General features: G+C 39.6%; 1 protein-coding gene across 25 annotated transcripts in view; it reads left to right on the top strand.

Annotated features, from left to right (window-relative positions):
- Positions 1 to 22,599, top strand: part of EPB41L3 (erythrocyte membrane protein band 4.1 like 3) — a 311,036-nt gene that overhangs the window by 241,115 nt on the left and 47,322 nt on the right. For 8 of the 25 annotated variants that reach the window (XM_075314504.1, XM_075314505.1, XM_075314506.1 and 5 more), the window contains 6 exons: positions 6,761 to 6,838; positions 7,485 to 7,586; positions 8,870 to 9,589; positions 14,237 to 14,359; positions 15,800 to 15,976; positions 18,822 to 18,950. In XM_075314504.1, the coding sequence (XP_075170619.1) occupies positions 6,761 to 6,838; positions 7,485 to 7,586; positions 8,870 to 9,589; positions 14,237 to 14,359; positions 15,800 to 15,976; positions 18,822 to 18,950 (1,329 nt within the window). Of the gene's footprint in view, positions 1 to 6,760; positions 6,839 to 7,484; positions 7,587 to 8,869; positions 9,590 to 14,236; positions 14,360 to 15,799; positions 16,154 to 18,821; positions 18,951 to 22,599 lie in introns of all 25 variants that reach the window. The other 17 variants (XM_075314499.1, XM_075314500.1, XM_075314495.1 and 14 more) reach the window with 11 other exon arrangements.

The following is a 22,599-nucleotide window of genomic DNA, read 5'->3' as shown; positions in this document are numbered from 1 at the left end:
CAGTAGGCAAGACACACTTGTTTTTCTACTCCTCATCTGGTTGCCGCCAAACACGCTTGACACTATCTGAATCAAATGGCTCCAGTAATCCATGTCATTAGTCTGCTTGTTGTCAGCAAACTGTTTGCAGGCTTTTTTGTGTATCATCTGTAGAAGAGGCTTCCTTCTGGGATAACAGTCATGCAGAACAATTTGATGCAGTGTGCAGCGTATGGTGTGAGTACTGACAGGCTAACACCCCACTCCTTTAACTTTTGCAGCAATGCTAGCAGCACTCATATGTCTATTTTGAAAAGACAACCTCTGGATATGACGCTGATCAAATGCACTTAACGTCTTTGGTTGACCATGGCGATGCCTGTTCTGATTTTAACCTGTCTTGTTAAACCTCCGTATGATCTTGGACACCGTGCTGCAGCTCAGTTTCAGGGTGTTGGCAACTTTTCTTATAGCCTAGGGCATCTTTATGCAGAGCAACTATTCTTTTTTTTTTCATGAGGTGCCATATTGATCTTTCAGTGACCAGTACGAATTTGTGAGCAATAAACACAAATTTAACTTTCGCAGCTGAGACCCTGTAACACTAATGAGTCACATGACATTGGGAAGGGAAAATGGCTAATTGGGCACAATTTGACCATTTTCACTTAGGGGTGTACTCACTTTTGTTGCCAGTAGTTTACATATTAATGCCTGTGTGTTGAGTTATTTAGAGGGCACACCAAATTTACACTGTTATACAAGCTGCATACTGACTACTCACTACTGAGGGGTGTATTCACTTTTATGACATACTATACACTGTAATATACAGCTCTGGCAAAAATTAAGAGACCACTGCAAAATTGTCAGTTTTTCTGATTTCTCTCTTTATAGATATATTTTTGAGTAAAATGTATATTGTTTTTTTATTCTATAAACTACTGACAACGTCTCCGAATTTCCAAGCAATAACTTGTATTTATTTTCTGAAAATGAGAAATGGTCAAAATAACAAAAAAAAGCATTGCTTTCAGACCTCAAATAATGCAAAGAAAACAAGTTCAGAATCATTCAGAAACAACAATACTAACAATGTTTTAACTCAGGAAGAGTTCAGAAATTTAATATTTTGTGTAATAACCATGATTTTTAATCACAGCTTTCATGCGTCTTGGCATGCTTTCCACCAGTCTTTCACACTGCTTTTGGGTGACCTTATGCCACTCCTGGTGCAAAATTTTAAGCAGTTTTTCTTTGTTTGATGGCTTGTGACTATTGATCTTCCTCTTGATTACATTCCAGAGATTTTCAATGGGGTTCAGGTCTGGAGATTGGCCTGGCCATGACAGGGTTTTGATGTGGTTATCTTTCATCCACACATTGATTGACCTAGCTGTGTGGCATGGCGCATTGTCCTGCTGGAAAAAACAGCCCTCAGAGTTGGGGAACATTGCCTGAGCAGAAGGAAGCAACTGTTTTCCAGAATAACCTTGTATGCGGCTTGAGTCATACGTCCTTCGCAAATTTTAATCTGCCCAATTTCACACCCCCAGTAGAAGCAGGGCAAAACATATGTCAGGGTATACCAGTATTATATTTAATTGATATAACCCTTTTTATTACTGCGGAAATTTTTGTAGGTGCTCTTAGTTTTGATATGCTTGATGGTCCTCTCATTTATGCTGTAACATTCTCATGTTTTATTCATTTTTCTATTTTTAATATATATCAATAAAAATAATTGTTTTATATTGGAATTCTGGCTAATTTCTTTTGGAGATTACATGATATACCTCCTTTTTTGTTTTTGATTCATACATTTCTGGAGTTTTTTCCTAGTATTATGTGACCAATTTTTTTTGTTAATTATTCAACAGTAAAATATGGTGGTGGCAGTGTGATTGTTTGGGGCAGTTTTGCTGCTTCAGGACCGGGAAGACTTGATGGGGTATATGGAACAAATGAATTCTGCTGTCTACTATAAAATCCTAAGGGAGAATGTCCTGCCATCTGTTCATGATCTTAAGCTGAAGCACACTTGGGTTATGCAGCAGGACAATGATCCAAAACACAGCAGCAAGTCCATTTCTGAATTGCTTAAGAAAAACAAAATTAAGACTTTGCGGTGCTTTAATCAAAGTCATGAGTTTAATCCGATTGAGATGCTATGGCATGACCTTTAAAAAGGCATTTCATGCTCGGAAACCTTCCAATGTGACTGAGTTACAATTCTGCAAAGATGAGTGGGCCAAAGTTTGTCAAGAGCGTTGTAAAAGAGTTTGCCAGGTACCGCAAACTTTTTCCATTTGCTCTTATGAATTATGCGGCTGTGTATCATGTTTTCAGACATACAGTCATATGAAAAAGTTTGGGCACCCCTATTAATGTTAACCTTTTTTCTTTATAACAATTTGGGTTTTTGCAACAGCTATTTCAGTTTCATATAGTTAGTAATAACTGATGGACTCAGTAATATTTCTGGATTGAAATGAGGTTTATTTTACTAACAGAAAATGTGCAATCCGCATTTAAACAAAATTTGACAGCAGCAAAAGTATGGGCACCTCAACATAAAAGTGACATTAATATTTTGTAGATCCTCCTTTTGAAAAAATAACAGCCTCTAGTCGCTTCCTGTAGCTTTTAATGAGTTCCTGGATCCTGGATGAAGGTATATTTGACCATTCCTGTTTACAAAACAATTCCAGTTCATTTAAATTTGATGGTCGCCGAGCATGGACAGCACACTTAAAATCATCCAACAGATTTTCAATGATATTCAGGCCTGGGGACTGGGATGGCCATTCCAGAACATTGTAATTGTTCCTCTGCATGAATGCCTGAGTAGATTTGGAGCGGTGTTTTGGATCATTGTCTTGCTGAAATATCCATCCCCTGCGTAACTTCAACTTCGTCACTGAATCTTGCACATTATTGTCAAGAATCTGCTGATACTGAGTTGAATCCATGCGACCCTCAACTTTAACAAGATTCCCGATGCCAGCATTGGCCACACAGCCCCAAAGCATGATGGAACCTCCACCAATTTTAATTTGGGTAGCAAGTGCTTTTCTTGGAATGCCGTGTTTTTTTGCCTCCATGCATAACGCCTTTTTGTATGACCAAACATACAAAAATGATGCTGCAGGTCTTTTGGAGGTGGTCTGTGGATTGTCCTTGACTGTTCTCACCATTCTTCTTCTCTGCCTTTCTGATATTTTTCTTGGCCTGCCACTTCTGGGCTTAAGAACTGTACATGTGTTCTTCCATTTCCTTACTATGTTCGTCACAGTGGAAACTGACAGTTTAAATCTCTGAGACAACTTTTTGTATCCTTCCCCTGAACAACTATGTTGAATAATGTTTGTTTTCAAATCATTTGAGAGTTGTTTTGAGGAGCCCATGATGCCACACTTCATAGGAGATTCAAATAGGAGAACAACTTGCAAGTGGCCACCTTAAATACCTTTTCTCATGATTGGATACACCTGCCTATGAAGTTCAGAGCTCAATGAGGTTACAAAACCAATTTAGTGCTTTAGTAAGTCAGTAAAAAGTAGTTAGGAGTGTTCAAATCAAGAAATTGATAAGGGTGCCCATACTTTTGCACCGGTCAAATTTTGTTTAAATGCGGATTGCACATTTTCTGTTAGTACAATAAATCTCATTTCAATCCAGAAATATTACTCAGTCCATCAGTTATTAGATATATGAAACTGAAATAGCTGTTGCAAAAACCCAAATTGTTATAAAGAAAAAGGTTAACATTAATAGGGGTGCCCAAACTTTTTCATATGACTGTATATATTCTGACCAATTTCCATCATATTTTTTCACACCTTTTTTATTGTATGTTTTGGTTTTTTTTTCCTGTGCCATGAATTCAATTTATTCTGAATATTAAATCAATATAATTTTTAGCTATACATATGTATATTTTATAGGCCGCAAACAAGGCCATGTGACCAAAATGTTGGCCCTCTCATTGCACAGACTTGAGGCCGCTTTACACGCTGCGACATCGCTAGCGCTGTCGCTAGCAATCGGACCCGTCCCCGTCGTTTGTGCGTCACGGGCAAATCGCTGCCCGTGGCGAACAATATCGCTAGGACGGGTCACACGCACTTGCCTTCCTAGTGACGTCGCTGTGGCCGGCAAACAACCTCTTTTTTAAGGGGGTGGTTCATGTGGCGTCGCAGCGGCATCAATCAGCGGGCCACCAATAGAAGCGGAGGGGCGGAGAGCAGCCGCATTCGCGTCACTCCCACCTCGTTGCCGGAGGACGCAGGAACGCTGTTGTTCGTCGTTCCCGGGGTGTCACACGTAGCGATGTGTGCTCCTCGAGGAACGACGAACAACATGCGTCCAGCACAAGCAACAATATTTTTAAAATGAACGACGTGTCAACGATCAATGGTTTGGTGAGTATTTGTGATCGTTAGCGGTCGCTCGCAGGTGTCGCACGCAACGACGTCGCTAACGAGACCAGATGTCCTTCACAAATTCTGTGACCCCAACGATATCTTGTTAGCGATGTCGTTGCGTGTAAAGCGGCCTTTACCGTTGCATTCTGAATATAAAATAAAAGAATCAATTGGAATATTATTGTGCCATGGTATTTTGATATAAAGTGGGTACGGAAAGTATTCAGACTCCTTTAAATTTTTCACTCTGTTTCATTGCAGCCATTTAGTAAATTCAAAAAAGTTCATTTTTTTCTCATTAATGTACACTCTGCACCCCATCTTGACAGAAAAAACAAGAAATGTAGACTTTTTTGCAAATTTATTAAACAAGAAAAACTGAAATATCAACATGGTCATAAGTATTCAGACCCTTTACTAAGACACTCATATTTAGGTCACATGCTGTCCATTTCCTTGTGACCCTCCTTGAGGTGGTTCTACTCCCTTCATTGAAGTCCACCTGTATTTTAATTAAACGGATAGGACTTGATTTGGAAAGTCACACACCTGTCTATATAAGACCTCACAGCTCACAGTGCATGTCAGACCAAATGAGAATCATGAGGTCAAAGGAACTGTCCAAGGAGCTCAGAGACATTACTGTGGAAAGGCACAGATCTGACCAAGGTTACAAAAGAATTTCTGCAGTACTCAAAGTTCCTAAGAGCACAGTGGCCTCCATAGTCCTTAATTGGAAGAAGTTTGGGACCACCAGAATTCTTCCTAGATATGGCCATCCAGCAAAAACTGAGCAATCGTGGGAGAAGAGCCTTGGTGAGAGAGGTAAAGAAGAACCCCGAGATCACTGTGGCTGAGCTCCAGGGATGCAGTAGGAGAAAGTTCCACAAAGTCAACTATCACTGCAGCCAGTCGGGCTTTTATGGCAGAGTGGCCAGACAGAAGCCTCTCCTTAGTGCAAGACATATGAAAGCCCGCATAGAGTTTGCAAAAAAAAAAACACATGAAGCGCTCTCCGACTATGAGAAATAAGATTCTCTGGTCTGATGAGACGAAGATAGAACTTTTTGGTGATAATTCTAAGCGGTATATGTGGAAAAATCCAGGCACTGTTCATCACCTCCCCAATACAATCCCAACAGAGAAACATGGTGGTGGCAGCATTATGCTATGGGGGTGTTTCTCAGGTACAGGACGACTGGTTGCAATTGAAGGAAAGATGACTGCAGCCATGTACATTGATATCATGGAAGAAAGCCTCTTCCTGGACCTCAGACTTGGCCGAAAGTTCACCTTCCAACAAGACAATGACCCTAAGCACACAGCTAAAATAACAAAGGTGTGGCTTCAGAACAACTCCTTGACCATTCTTGACTGGCCCAGCCAAAGCCCTGACCTAAACCCAATTCAGCATCTCTGGAGAGCCCTGAAAATGCCAGTCCACCAACGTTCATCATTCAACCTGACGGAACTGGAGAGGATCTGCAAGGAAGAATGACAGATGATCCCCAAATCCAGGTGTGAAAAACTTGTCAAGATTTGTGGCTGTACTAGCTCAAAAGGGTGATTCTGCTCAATACTGAGCAAAGGGTCTGAATACGTATAACCATATCATATTTCCGGCTTCTTGTTTACTAAATTTGCAAAAATTTCTACATTTCTTGTCTTTTTTTTCTGTCAAGATGGGGTGCAGATTATACATTAATAAGAAATAAAAATTAACTTTTTTGAATTTAGCAAATGGCTGCAATGAAAGAGAGTGAAAAATTTAAAAGGGCCTGAATACTTTCTGTACCCACTGTATTACACTACCACTGAAGTCCAAAAGCTGTTTAAGTGCCTAACATATCATTTTCTCCTTTATGGCGTATGTCAGAGGCATTCGTTAAGCATATATTTCAATAGCTTTTTATGAGACATCTGCTAATTCAATGCCTTTATGGCTTTTATTTAAGGTATACATTGTACATTACAAGGTTTTCAGCATATATGGCATAAGCATTTAAAGGAGGTCAAAAATGCAATGTGAACATAGTTGTAAATTCATACCACATATATTTTTTGTTCAAGTGGAACCGTGACCTTTACTACATCACTGAAGGCGAAATGATCAGCAATTCATAATAGGTTAAGCACTGTGGGTGGTAACCAGTCACCGTTCCGTGACGTCTGAAAGCATTAATGTACATCTATTCTGTCAAAATTTTTTATGTTTAACAAGGTTAAATACCCAAGTGCATTTTTGTATATTCTGACCCTGCAGCTAATGAGATGAGTAATTAGTGTTCTTTTTCTGGATGTATGAAGGGAAGGAATAAGTATTATCAATGATAATTTAATCTGTCTTCCAAAAGCAGACCAAAGAAGAGAAAGAAGAAGTGGAACGACGTGCTTCTTTGGAAAGGACAAGCTATTCAATGTTAGAGTCTCAGGTAAATCTATTGACATCAACATTTACAGTACACCTTAATGGTTCCTGGTTGTCTTGCATTTTAATTTTCAGGTTGGTAAACTGATTGTATATGCAGGGTATTAGCCAATTATAGAAAACAATTCTTGATGAAGGAATTGGCTCAGTTTTACTTGGCAACACCAAATATTTTTAGTTATTCAATCAGAGATCAACCCACACATACATGTACTCTTCCTTGATTTGAGTTATAAGGATTTATGTGCTATAGATAGGAATGTTTTTGTTATTTTATGCTTTTGTATATATTTTTTTTTTATTTCTACACAATAAAAATGTGTAAAAGGTTCACAATGCATAAACGTAGATGTTTAAGTTCTGGGAAATTTAGATATTTCATAAATGAGAAAATCTGTTCAATTTACTTTTTTCCTGTTTAGTGTAAGACGTTATTCTTTGAGCCTAAGCAATATTGATATCGGTAGAGGAATGAATTGATGAGCTGCATTTTCATCAGCGTTCAGTTCATAGAGTTATCACAATCACTGTGCAGTGTGTGTGGAGAGATCTCAATTGCCAGGTGTAAATCTGTAAAGCTGTTGAGAATTGAGCTGTATTTTAAATGAAACCGAAATACTACTGATTCTTATTGGTTTTTCTTCTGCTAGCCAGGGGACATAGTGAAGAAACTTCGGGAAGCAAGAGCCACGAGCCCTGTGGCTACTTCTCATCAAATCATTATGCAGAAAACTATCCCATCATCCCCAGAGGTTAATTTTTATTCGTTTAATCTAGATATAATCCTCCACTTTAAATATAAATCAGGACTTCTTGAGTTATGCAGAGTTGCCATTAACCGCAGCTAAAAAAGTTTATAAGAAGATTAGTATCCTCAGTGTAAGCTAGAACAGACTAGAGAGCACAGCGTTTATTTCCAATTTTATGGGAACCTGTAATGTCTGATAACATTTTAAACCTGCAGATGTAGGGTTAACCTAAAGGTTTTTAGCGTTAGGAAGTTGTCCAGCGACCATACTGTAAGTACGGCATCTGGGAGAAGGGAACTTTATTCCTCCTGGGAGCTACCAGGTTTTAGTCATGCAAGTGTCATGCAGTGTCACAGCACTGTGACCGGTGGCTGTAAGCACATTCCAGCAATTTAAAGGGACTCTTTCAGAACAGAGTGACTGCTAGAATCAAGCACAATCGTGCGTTACATTATGAAGGGGCTGATCATTTAAATATACCTTCTCACCTGCTTATCTATCAATCTATACACTTTTTTTGGCTCTATGAAACTAGATCTGTTAATCAAAGAAGAGTTCAGATTGGAGGGAAAACAAGCAGGTGAAAAGGTGTATTTAAATGATTATCCCTGCCATGATGCACTGAGCACTTGTACTTAGCCTTTACGGTCTTTCTGTGCTGACAGAGTCCCTTTAATTCAGCTGGCTATGTAGTGTATGAGTGTAGAGCCAGCTGTGCGTTAAAGTATCGGGGCATGCTTACATCCACCGCTCAGAGTGCTGTGAGCGATGACTCAAGCCGCCCCAGATGCCTACATGACGAAAGCCGGTGGCTCCCGGGAGTCCTAGTTAATTTTTTCACGGTTGCTGTACCTTCAGTACGGTGGTTGGGCACATTTTGCACTCATAACCTGCAGAACAATAGCATTAGTCGACATTACAGCTTAAAGCAGCATAAAATATGGAGATAATGGAGGTCAAATTTATAAAATAAAATGTGCCAGAAAAGTTGCGATGGTTTTATAATTTTAAATCATATTCTGCAACATGTAAGGAAGATAAAAAAAAAGAATAAAGAATGTATTCAGTAACTTGCAGTGTTAGTTTAAGTTAGAAAATCTGGCACAACATATAACTACTTATTACAGTCATATGGCCCTGTTAAAACGAGATGTAGCTCAGTATGCAGACTCGCTCACTGTCATTTACAAAACCATTGATACATTTGCCCCTGTATTTTGCTGTAGTTCCATAAAAATTAAATGAAAGAGTGACAAATTCTAATTTAGATTTTATATCTCACTTAGGGCACTGAGGATTGGGTTATTATAGACAAAGTCCCTACTAAGATAGTTGATGGTGAAACAAAAAGCATTATGACTTACAAGGTAACATCTTTGAGCAGTGACAAATCAGCTGGAACATTTAAAACCAGTCCTATCGGAACTCAGAGTCTCGATGCTTTGAAAATGGAGATTAAAGCAAGAGAAGAGGAGAACAGGCAGAAAATGTATGCATTAGGAAAAACGTATGACACTGTATCTGGTAAAATTGTAACAATGACTAGTAAAGGTAAAGAAGGTGACAAATCGTCCCAACCTTCCTCTCTTGAAGTCACTCAACAGGGAGAAAAAGACATTTCCGAAATTGTGAGTCGAATTCCAGTTGTAGGCGAGTTTGAGATTTTAGAACCCATTAGCGATGACAAGAGTAGGAAAACCCAGGATGGACTGACCATAAAACGAAGAGTGTCAGAGTCACTGACTCCCATTAAAGAGTCAGACTCTCAGTTGGCAAGTCCAATAGAAGATGGTCTAACAAAAGTAAAGGATGTGGATACGGGAGCGAAGATTACTGAAAGTGTGATCACTGAGAAGACTCTCGGATATCCTGATTATGAAGTCATTAAAACAGACACTCCAGCCTGGAAAGAAAAGAAGCTGTCCGAATGGAGATACACAAGAGACCAACCGTTTACCATTGCTACTGCTCACTATGTCACAGAATCGTCAGCAGCCAAAGTGGTGGTAACAAGTGGCGATAACTTTGTGCCCCATCCTAATGATCACAAGCATGAATTGCAAACATCCCTTTGCTTCACAATTCCCTTCTGTTCACTTGCAGCTTTACTTTATTTTGGCAGGCGACATTTATCAGTTTGGTTTTTTTTTATAATCACTGCAGCCTAAGTAAGCATCATAAAGCTTTATAACCAGATGAGAATAAATAGGTAATCTAGCAATAATGCGGCTTGCCATTTTTATATTTGTGTGCTTCAGCAATTTCTCAGATCTAACAGCTATGGGCCCTATTCAGCAAAGACTCAGAGCAGTGCATGCAGGAAGACCATAAAAACAGTCACATGGAATCATTTTATCCACTCAGTAGAAAAAAAAATACTCGCTGTGCTTTACATAATGAAGGGTTTCAGTTTAATTTTTAATCATTTCATCCATAATAGTGGCATCTTTCTTTTTTTCTGTACTTTCATAGCCAGTTATTTCTGTACTTGTGTATCCAGCTATTAAAGTTTGTACTCCCGATCTCAAGTGATGGCAGAATATTGCATCACTTCATGAGATGGAAAAAAGAAAAACCCTAAATTCTGTTTTTTGCTTTAACTGACACACACTTTCTGTGCTGCTCTTCAGTTTTAGTAATAGAGTAATATATCCTATCTAGAAAAAAAAAGCAAATAAGTGTGTGAGAAATTAGTCAAGCCATGAAAAGATTATAGTGTAAACAAGCACTAAGTTCTCCTGTTGGTGTAACCTTTGCCTAAATTAATGGCCAATATAAGTGATATGTGGGGTTTGCTGGAACTGCTGGCTATGGTAGTACAGATAGTTATTCGCCAACTTTATGGGTAGATGGCTTAGCCCTCCCATACACAAAGATTGCTGCCAACTGCACAATGGTTTGACCAATCAATCCCAGCTTAGCTCTGCAAATTGCTACTTTGTTCTGAATGACACGGCAGCTGTCACTCAACTTATCTTCTCTAGAAACAAATAGAATTGGCAGGCCAAAATTTAACCTGCTAAATCCATATTTCCCCTAAATTATCTGTCATGGCAGGGTTGGGAGGCCCCCATACAGTTTAGACTGACAGCCAAGCCTGTCGATATCGGCGTTCAGCTGATATGTACGGGGGTCTTTAGAAAGTACATTGGTGGCTTCTCGAAAGGGTTTTTCTCACAACTAAAATTAATTTTAATCAATAGATCTTGGAATAATAATGTGATTTTAAAAAAAATGTTCCTGTGCTGAGATAATCTTATATATGTGTCCCGGCTATGTACTGTGTAATGGCCGTGTCCCAGCTATGTACTGTGTAATGGCTGTGTCTGACCATACATAAACATGGTCTGATCATAGCACAACTCCTGGGCAGGGGAAGAAGTAAAAAAGTATACAGATAGCACAGCACGGGACCAGAGCTGATTCTTTTTATGAGTTGAAACATTTACCTGTCTGTTTTTAAAAAATGTTTTACCTCAAAGAAAGAATTATTTGTGATCCCGTGCTGTAATATCTGTTTACTTCCTCCCCAGGAGCTGTGGTATCATTAGATCATCTCCCTATACAGTCAGACACGGCCATTACACAGTATTTAGCATGGACACATATATAAGATTATCTCAGCACAGGAACATTTTTTTTTTTTAATAAAATTAACTTTGTTTGTGGGACAACCCCTTTAAGTTTCATTTAAAAAACAGTGACTTTATGAAGTGCTGTTTATAGAGCTTTGTGTTTATTGGATTTAACCAACTGATTGATACATTCTTTCTCATTAAACAATATAACTCATCCCCACCTTAATGTTGAAGGAAAGTTAATAGTTTTTTTTGGGACTTGTATATCGATGGCCAATACTCTGCATAGGGGGGTTCCATCTCGTGGCACCCAACCAGTCTCCAGATTCTGCTGGTTGAAGGGACCATGGCTTCACAATAATTTTTTTTTATAGATACTAAATTACTCTTCATATGGGTTGACAACGGTAATTTCAATTATGCAGAGGTGTTTTCTGTTTTACCACTGATATCAGAGTTATGCCCACATACAATCTGTATTTTGTACGTATGACATTCTGTGCTAACTAGCCCTTGAAAAAGTTATGTTTCCTTCTGTCCAAATTTGTAATTAGTGAATGTGTACTAAGCTCTGCTTGAAATAAATTAATACCAATGAAAGTCATAATTTATATACATAAATAATGTGAATTACATATTATATAGGTATCACAATTTTTTGTAATTAGTAAGACCTGTCTACTACAACTAAAAGAGAATTTTCCTTTACTAAGGTTGTTGAATAGGGCCCTCTGCTTCCCAGCATTTCTTACAGGCAATAGTGGTGAATGCTACTTTTGCGTTCCTTGGTTCTGCCACGTCCTTAATCTTCATGGCTTGTTCTTTCCCAGATATCCTTGTGTTGTATCTTTGCACTGCTAATATTTATGATTATGTAATTTCATCTTCTTTTACTCATGTTCCTTTCTCTTTCTCTCTTACTACCTTATACAAAACACTTACCGTAAATTGTTATTTTAGGTGTGACTACTGTTAACAACACAAATTTCCCACTTCAATATCATGTCACATTAAGGAGGTTATAGAAAGCTCAGCATTTGTTTGGTAGTGTTCTCCTCAGCTGATTTTAGGTATATAGCTAACAAAATAGTGGCTTTGTAGGGTTAACAAGTCATAAATATGCTTTTTTCATGTTATACACAGGTGCAGCTGAAGTAACTCTAAGGCTATGTGTCCACGTTGCTTTTTACCTGCTTTTTACTTGCTTTTTTTGCTGCTTTTTCAACTGCAGCGTTTAATGCCAAAATGGATGTGTTCTGCTTTTCAAGCAAAGTCTATGGGAATTTGGTTTTCCTGTGCCCACTATGCAGTTCAAACTTAGCCTTTTTGTTGCAGAACTTTGGGCAAAAACTCTGCTTTGCAGTTCAAAACTCAAATGGCAAAAACAATTGACATGTCAATTGTTTTTGCCATTTGAGTTTTGAACTGCAAAGCAGAGTTTTTGACCAAATTTCTGCCACAAAAAGGCTGCAGTTTGAACTGCATAGTGGGGACAAGAAAACCAAATTCCCATAGACTTTGCTTGAAAAGCAGAACACATCCATTTTGGCATTAAACGCTGCAGTTGAAAAAGCAGCAAAAAAGCAAGTAAAAAGCAGGTAAAAAGCAACGTGGACACATAGCCTTAAAACAGAGAATGCGCTATCTTTCAGCCTCCTGCACTCTTACATGCATCACTTGGGACACAAGGAAATTTTGAGATAAAGTTGTTTTCCAACTATCATTTTTTTTCCATTGCATTAGCTTGCCCATGATAAATAACAAAACTTCTCTTGCCCTCCTCAGATCCAGCACCGCATCACCATCACTATTTCGGTCTTTGTTGACCACAAAGCAGAGCTGCTGAATCCAGTAATTGGCTGCAGTGATAAAGGGAACCTGTCACCTCTAAAAACGCTATTAACATGCAGATATGGCGTTAATAGCGTTTGAATCCTGGTTGCGCCTACACATTGAAGTATTCCCATCTCCAAGATCCTATCACAATATGTAGTAAGCGTAGTAATATTAGCACATACCTCCAATTAGAAATGTAGTATAGTTCTGATTAGCTATGTCGCTTACCTTATGTGCAGGGCATTGCAGGACCTTCGGTATTCATGGTTATGACCACGAACCACTAACTGTGATTATATGTGCGGTCATAACCATGGATACCTAAGGTCCTGCAATGCCCTCAACATGAGGTAAGCTACATAGTAAATCAGAAGAACTATAAAACATTTCTAATTGGAGGTATTTTCTAATATTATTATTACTACACCTACTACATATTAGGATAGGATTTTGGAGATGAGAATAACCCTTTAACTTTAATCCTCCCGGAAGCGTTCCAGTTTCAGTCAAGGGGGGCAGCGCCGGTTCAGTCATTGCTCTCTGTATGGAGAGCAGCGGCTGCAATCACACCTCCAACACTGACAGCTGGTTCTAAAACTGTGCGGCTGTCAGTCAGTGTGGGGGGTGCGGTTACAGCCGCCCTCTCCATACACAGAGCCGTGAATGAACTGGCGGTGCCCCGTGACTGAAACTGGAACACTGCCTGGAAGCCTAAGGTTCATTTCCCCCAGGAGCAGGGTTCAATGTGCAGATGCCAGGCAGGATTCAAACACTATTAACCTGCAGATTAACCACATACCTGTAAAAATGCTATTAACATTCAGATAACAGGTTCCCTTTAAAGTCACTGTTGCAACCTACCAACAAAGACTGGAGCAGCAGTTGAGATTTAGGGCACTGGACCTGAGGAGGGTGAAAAATATCTGATTTTATTATGTTATCTGATAGGATGAAAATAATTATAGTTGGAAGGCCACTTTTAACAGAGGTCACACTGAAATTTCCACATTCTAGAGTAGGATTTACTTTGCCACAATATTAATGGGTAGTGCATATTATGGAAACTTGGTCACAGTTATCTATATAAAACTTCATCTTTATCCACAATGACCTATTTTCTTCTTTTTTGTTCCAATCTGTGTCTTTATGTCTGATCCGCCTGTCTCTCCCTGTTTGTCTTATCCTTCTCTTTATGTTTCTGTCCTCCCAATATGACATTTCATTTCTTTGTCTGTTTAGACCAAACAGTCCTCTGGTGACAAACTCATGGATGGTTCTGATATCTACAGTTTGTTAGAGTCTACAAGAAAGCCATCTGAGTTCATAGGAGAGGTTACAACTACTTCACAAAACTGGGCTCAGGTGGCTGCTCATTGGATGTGTTTATTAGTTTTTTTTATCCAGCTTGTCATTGTAGTTTGCTTATGTTTCTAAAAGGGGATGCTGAAAGGAATGGGTAATGCGAGACTAGCGTTTCTACAACTGCTTTGAATTGTTTAGATAATATTCTGAATGATATATGTGTAGACATTTATGCGATGAGTATAGTTTGCTGGGCAATATGATGTTGCTTCCAAGCCATTTTTTGCCAAGTAATGAGTGTTCTATTCCTAATTAGTTTCCATTTAATGGGACATAAAATGAGTAGCAAGAGAGGGATAAATAAAATACAGTGGAATCTTGGTTAACGAGAACAATCAGTTCTGGGAGTGTGCTTGTTAAGCAAGTTACTCGTCTAGCAAAGCAAGATTTCCCATAGGAAATCATTGCAATGCAGACAATTTGTTCCACAACTTGTTAAATGTCCTATCCTGGTCCCCTATTGTGCCATTCCACACACGTATAAACACGCACAAACACATATTATGCTCACCTTAACTTCCGTTCCATCGTCGGCCTCCTGGATCTTGCAGTTCGCCGGTACATGATGTGTATCGAGTAACCATCGCGACGATGGAGGAACTTCTGCTGCTAGAGCGCTGACGTCAAAGGCATGAGCCGCTTGCCTCTGGTTGGTCAGCGCGCTGCCTTTGAGTAGCGTCTGACAGCGGAAGTTCCTCCATCATCGCGATGGTTACTGATACACATCCTGTAGCGGCGAACTACAAAAACCGAGAGGCCGGTGATGGAACGGAAGGCAAGGTGAGCATAATATGTGTGTGTGTTTGTGTGTTTGTGCGGACTGCAAGAGCGGGTTAAAGTGCGGTGGATGTACGGAACCGGAAGTGTGTGCAATGAGTATTTTGCTCCTATGGCAAAGCTTGCTCGTAAACGGAGTTACATATTTACAGCAAGCTTTGCTCGTTAAGCGAAATACTCGCTAACTGGGTTACTCGTTAAGCGAGGTTCCACTGTAGTTATATATGACACAGAATCTTAAGTGTATTTATATTATACCCTAGAAATGGATGTCAAACATATAAAACAGAAGTAATTTTGCTTTAGCTAAAATGCTTAATTTGGTGGCCTATTAGGTGTAGTGAAAATACAATAATAATTTATATAGGTTACAGATGTGCATTGTGTAAGATCAAATGGCTCTAAATGGGGAAAAAAAAGGTTAACTTCGTATACAAAGTCTTTTTAACAATATATGATTTGGCTACTTAAAAAAAAAAAAAAAGCCTGCAAAATATATTCCACTTCATATGAGTGTATTTACAGGCATAATTAGCTTTTTTTCAAAATTTCTATAAATAATTTAGTTGTTTTGCTTTCTGTTGCTGATTTTTCAGAAAAAATTATGACACTCTTAACTTTAATACATTTTGCTTGTCTAACAATGCATTGTTCTCCTTGCAGAAAATTGAAACAAATACAGAATGGGAAAGCAGTGGCGTAACTGAAAAGGAGGACACTGAGCACAGAGCGATAGAGAAGGTTGTGCAGGGAATAATCAGTTTGGAGGAAACGGGGGCTATGCATGCAAGTGGGGATGCTGCCTATCTGGCTTCAGAGCAGATGGATGGTGCAGAGCAGGCAAGCACAATCATTGCTTCTGGCTTGAAAAAGAGTGTGGGGGCTGCATTAACTGAGAAAGCTGCTAAAGAGGAAGATGGGGCTGCTGATGCTTCTGCTGCTAGCTATGCTCAAGAGGAGCAACATGGCAAAACCTCTCATGATACACAGTTGTTGGATGGCAAGCCTCTCGAGGAGGTAACTGGCTGATGTCAAGTATTTTCATTTAATGCTTGTGTGTGTGTGTGTGTGTGTGTGTGTGTGTACAGTTTGGCAATCCAAGTCTGTGCTGTTCAAGGCTTTGCACATTCCATTGCCATTATATATTTTTTATTTTGCTAAATGTTTGTTTTTGTTTTTTTTATAACCTGCTTCTGGTTTGGCAATGCTGGTCAAAAGTTGTCTTTTGTTTATAACCCACTTTGTTTCAGATTGTAATATGTTTTATGGGTAAAGCACTACTCATTTTTAAGACTTTGGCTCCAATTCATGAAAGCAATTATTCTAGCTTAAACTGTATTGAAAAGCTGCAAAAGTTTTGCACAACAGTTTTTCCATTCAAGAATTTTTCATGCCAGTTTCCCGTCAAATGGCAGGGAAATGCACTGGACAGGGCTTGGCAACGCTTAATTGTGTGTCATTCATGACATGCTGTGGCGTACTTTGCGCCAGATATCTTTCTCTAGTCTTCAACTGGAGGTTCATAGAGGTGCAGGCAACTTGTAAGGGTACGTGTCCACGATCAGGACCCACTGCGTCCTGGAGGCGGCAGGTTCTGACCTGCGGAGCCTTGAGTCTCCTCCGCAGGAGAACGCAGCTGCTTGTGCCCACGATCAGGATTCAGGGAAGTTGCGGTCTCTAGCTGTGTTCTCCCTGCAGAGAATGCTTGCGACTCAGCAGCAGAGAATTCACATGCTTGCGGCTCGGGAAGCTGCACCGCAGGTCAGTATTCGCTGCGGACCATACACGCACAGTGGGCATGGGATTTTTAGAAATCCCATCCACTGCTTATACTGTACAGTGCAGCATTTTGGACGCAGCTGAAACATGCTACATCCAAAACGCTGCAAAGACTGATCGTGCGCATGCACCATAAGACTGAATTACAAAGAGACATACACCACTTAATGAATCAGGCTCATCACTCTCCAACACACCCCTTCATCAAGAATGTCATAAACAACACCAGTATGATGAATCAGGGCCTTTGTCTCTGGTGATTCAATTTATGATGCAGCAGCCATACTTCTGAGTGAGGCACCTTAAAGATGTACTTATAAAGTAGAAGGCAATAAGAGCACCCACAATTGGACTAATTACAGAAAAATGGGGTCCTAGTCAAGTTATGACAAATCCAGTACCTCTTGACAGCAGAGTTGTTAAGGTTTCTTTCCTGTCCAGGTTCAAAGGCTTTATATTGCATCCTCTTAACTTAACCTTTCTTTCTTTCTAAATAAATTTGTGCAAAATGAATTAGGAAAATTAAGACAATTTTAATAGGCATATTTAAATGAAAATTTGTATGGGTGCAAGGTTACAGTTTATACCATAAAAAAAGTTTGCTAATTATGATTTAAAAAAAAAAAAAATTCTGCATATAATATATCGTCTATGGAATGCCCCAAAGATTAAAAAGCATATATTAAACGAAGGGAATTGTTCCCTTAAATACATAGTTCCACCTGATGGATAGTTAAAATAACAAATAGAACATAGATTTTTATAACCGTTTTTGAAGTTTATTAATAGCATAGAATGCATTATAAGATGGATCACAAAGCTCACAAGTAAAATATATCTGATCTATACTTAAACTTGAAACACAAACCAGCAAGTTGAAATAGCGTGCATAACTCCAGAAAGAAACCAATGACTCTCTGATGCCATCTATGGGTGACAATGCTATATCTCAATGTATGACCTTCATACATGACGTCAATTCAGAGCCGGATCAGGGGAATATTTTTGTAGACTATACTGTTTTAGTGTTATGGCTCTTTGTAACATCCTGGTTGGATGCACCTTTCCATATAGTATTGCCCTAAAAACTCCCTGTCAGCAGGAGATCAACGTTCAAGACTTTTTGAGTTTGAATTTATAAAGTTCTAATATAAAACGGACAAGTGACTGAGAATTCCTTTATCTTAGAACTCCTATGCGTCACATTGAACCTGTTAGTATTTTACATTTCATGATTTCTTGTTATGTTTGTTAATGCTTTCTGGAATTAAAGGGGTTGACCACAACTCTGACAACCCGTTCTCAATCTGCATGTTTCCCTCATTTAATACAATAACACTTCTACTTGTCTCTGGTGGCGGTACTGTCTCTCTTGGGACCGCATAGCTGTCAGGCAATCCCTGTGGCCAATCATAGGCGGCTTAACTCTCCCCGCCTACGGACAAATCGCTTACATCTGGAGGAAATGAGCGCTGCTGCTCTTGAACTTTCTCCGAATGTATGTGATACATCCGGAGTCTGGTTGAGTGAAGTGGACGCTGATTGTCCACAGGGATTACGCGATACTAGGAGAGACCGTGCCGACACCGGAGATGATTGGAAGCGCTATTATTTTAAAAGCGGAAAACATACGGGTTGTTCGAGTAGTGGACACAAACCCTTAAAACTATAGCAGTACTGCAAACAAAAGTTAAGACCTATTAACACAAGTTTTATGAACTATTACTGCAGGGCGACAACTAAAACCACAGGCATAATATGTACATTTACATCATTATAATTATTGTACTTGTGATGACCAATATGGAATGCAGCAGATTTAGCAATGAGAATTTTCTAACAAGTACTTTTCATTATTTATCATCAAGGAACATTATTTAAAACATGCTTTTTTATCTGCTCTCAGTCTCCCCTTGTGAAAACGGAGATCATCACTTTTGGCACTATTGCAGAAGGAGAGAAGCCTGACATTGCTACTAAGGATGTACCTGTAATACATACAGAAACAAAAACCATTACATATGAATCCTCAGAGGTAAAAATAAAAAAAATGAAGGCTTCAATACAATTTCAGTTACTTCTCTGTATATAAATCCTTTTTTGTGTATGGTAATTATTTACGCTGTGTAAATCTTGGCAGGAAGGAACATAAGTTACGTAAAGAAGACCTATCGCTTCTTAGAAAAACACAAAATGACAGATGACATGTTAATGATATGCAAATCAAAAAAATGTAAACAACATTTTCAAAACATTTAGATTTATTATACATTAAGTATGAGGGCCACATAAATACATGCATTAATAAGAAAATTATTAAAGGTCATCTAAAAAATACTCTGCCACACTGAATGCACTTGGGCATCAAGATCCACTGCTGGCAGATTTCTTTGCAATTGCCAACTAATAACATCTTAGATATGCTCAATGAGAGACAAGTCTGGAAACACTGCAAACCTTGGTAACAATTTTAGGCCTTGCATGCTGCTCACAGTACCATAAGCAACATGCAGCCCAACAATGTGTTGAATAATGGCTCCTGGTATAATTTGGAGAGAACTAGACTTACCACTGGTTCCACCCCCAAATGAACATAACGCAGTCCTGTTAGTGTGCCTGTAATGAAAATTAAGGGGATCCAGGTACTGTACATTATGCTATCTCACACCATAATCTCAGAAGTATGACCAGTGTGATGTTCCCTCATGAAGGCATAGTCATGGTGTTGTCAATGTGGTTACCAAATGGAGCAATGGAAACTGGAATGGTGATATATCCTCTTCAGGAACAAGTCCTTCTTTTCTTTTGAACGCAAAGATAGTTGAAGATTGGTGTGGAGAACACAAGAGCAACGCAATAGGACGTCTAGATGAAATGTCACACCAGTTCTGCTCCTGGGATTATGGTGGGGAGTGGCATAATGTACGGTAACCAGATCCCTCCAGTTTTCAATACAGGTACACTACCAGCTACATGTTACATTAATTTGATGGTGGAATCATTGGTACGAGCATTTCTACAAAGTATTACAGAAGCCATTTTTCCAAACAACATAAGGCTGCGTGTTACTTAGACTTCTGTGAGCAGTTTGTGTAGCCTAAATGTACTACCATGGCCTCCAGCGTCTCTGGACGTGTCTCCCATCGACTACATCTGGGGCATCATTGGATAGCATTTGAAAAGAGAGCTGCCCAAAGCGAAACTTGATGATTTGCATGTACAAGTGCATTCAGCGTTGTAGAACATTCCTCAGACAACCATTAATAACCTTATTGATAGCAGCCAAAGAGTTAATCTATTTTTACTCATGGAGCTCATACTTAATATTAAATAAATTGAGATGTTTGGAAAAATTTGTGTATAATTAACATGTCAACCTATCTTGTGATTGCCATAATTCCACAACTTTTCCTACTTGATGTTGCTATATCAATGTTGGAAGAGTATATTTTTATCCTTTTGCCTTATGAAACTTTTCAGGATGTGACAGGTCTTCTTTAAATCAGATAAAGGAAGTGCAGATGAGTGACTGTCCTGTTGATTGTATATAAATTAACCATGATTACTTTTTTGACTTTCGAGAAGATAGATGACAAAGTTAATGTGGTTATAGATGACAAAGTTAATGTGGTTAAATACATTTTTTGGGGTTTTGCAAAGTGTGTTATTAATTTTAGTTGTTAGACTTATCATTGTCATATTTATATAACCTGAAGTAATCTTGAATAGAGAATGTTACATGCAATGAGTGGAAAGTTTTTGTGTTTTTTTGTAGAATACCATGGAATAGAAAAAATGTTTATTCTTATATTTAGGATATGTATGAAACTTGGTAGCATGAAATTGTCTTAAAGGGAACCTGTCACCAGATTTTTTTCCTAATAAACTAAAAGAATCACCTTCTGCAGCTCCTTGGCTGCATTCTATGAAGGTGCACCTTGGCCCTGACTCCCCTTCCAGACCCCAAAAATAACTTTATAAAACGTTGCACTTAGGTATGCTAATTACCTTGGTTGACAAGATGGGCGGGCTCATTTTCTGCTCCTTTATCCCCCCCCTGCCACTGATCGCCGTCCTCCTTACCTTCTTTACCAAAGAAATAATATCTTGTGATTTGCTGCTGTTTTTTCTTCATTTTCAGACTATTTTCAACTACAACCCTTAAAACCATTGCAACATCTTATAAGCATTTAAATGTTGCCAGGACAATGACAAATGTTTCTAAAACTCTGTAATTGAACTTATTTGAAGAACAAAAAAAGATTTGGTAGCTATAGTTGGTAGACTTGGCTTATAATTTGTTGCTGATTATGTTTGCTCACATTAAAGGGGTTGGTTACTTTATATTTTAACAAATGAGGGCTTTTCGGGACTTATAGAATTGATAATCGATCCTAATAATAGCTCATCAACATTGATCTGTAAAGGTCTGACTCTCAGCACTCTTAGGGACTCTTTGCACACAACGACATCGCAAGCCGATGCTGCGATGTCGAGTGCGATAGTCCCCGCCCCTGACGCAGCAGCGATATGTGGTGATAGCTGGCGTAGTGAACATTATTGCTACGCCAGCTTCACATGCACTCACCTTGCCCTGCGACGTCGCTCTGGCCGGCGACCCGCCTCCTTATTAAGGGGGCGGGCCGTGCGGCGTCATAGCGACATCACACGGCAGGCGGCCAATAGAAGCGGAGGGGCGGAGATGAGCGGGAAGTAAACATCCCGCCCACCTACTTCCTTCTGCATAGCCGACAGGAACCGCAGTGAAGCAGGTAGGAGATATTCCTCGCTCCTGTGACTTCACACACAGCGATGTGTGCTGTCGCAGGAACGAGGAACAACATCGGAACGTCGCAGCAAGGTAATTATGGTTTTCGCTGACGCTACACCGATGATACGATTACGACGCTTTTGCGCTCGTTGATCGTATCATCTAGGATTTACACACTACGATGTCGAGAGCGATGCAGTCACTTTCGACCATGACCCCACCGACATCGCACCTGAGATGTCGTAGTGTGCAAAGTACCCCTTACCGATCAACTGGTTGAAAGGTCATAGCAATCTAATTACCAGTGCGGCCTCTTCAGTGTTTACAAGGCACAGCTTAGTACGTTTTGTATCATCAGTGCAAGAATCACAGCTCAGTCATATTTACCGTATTTTCCGCTTTATAAGACGCACTTTTGTTCCCCCAAACTTTGGGGGAAAGTAGGGGATGCGTCTTATAAACCGAATATACGGGGGGGTGTGTGTGTATATATATATATATATATATTACACTGCAGAGTCCACTCTGGAGCGGTGCTGGGGGCAGGTGACAGCTACGATCGGCAGCGTTTGATCTCCTGCTCCCGCTCATATAATATGCACAGCCGCTGTCCAGCAGTGTGGTGCTGAAAGTGCATCACGCTGAGGAGCTGGGGCAGCGGGGCATATTATATCTGCCTGCGCCCTCCTTTGATCGCACATGATCCCCCCTGTGTTAGATATGGCCCCCGTGCTCCTGCCCATAGTAAAATAAAAAAAACTTTACTCACCTCCTCCAGCGCTGATCTCCGGTCTCCTGCTGCTGCTGTCTGTGATAAGGCACACAGAGATGATATCACTCTGCCATGCCAATCACATGACCGGCTGCAAGAACCAGGAAGTAAGGAAGCCGGAGCTCAACTGCGAGGTGGGAG

Source organism: Anomaloglossus baeobatrachus, chromosome 6 (assembly GCF_048569485.1).
Source record: "Anomaloglossus baeobatrachus isolate aAnoBae1 chromosome 6, aAnoBae1.hap1, whole genome shotgun sequence".
NCBI classification, from domain to species: domain Eukaryota; kingdom Metazoa; phylum Chordata; class Amphibia; order Anura; family Aromobatidae; genus Anomaloglossus; species Anomaloglossus baeobatrachus.
This window is presented reverse-complemented; position numbering and strand designations above follow the sequence as displayed.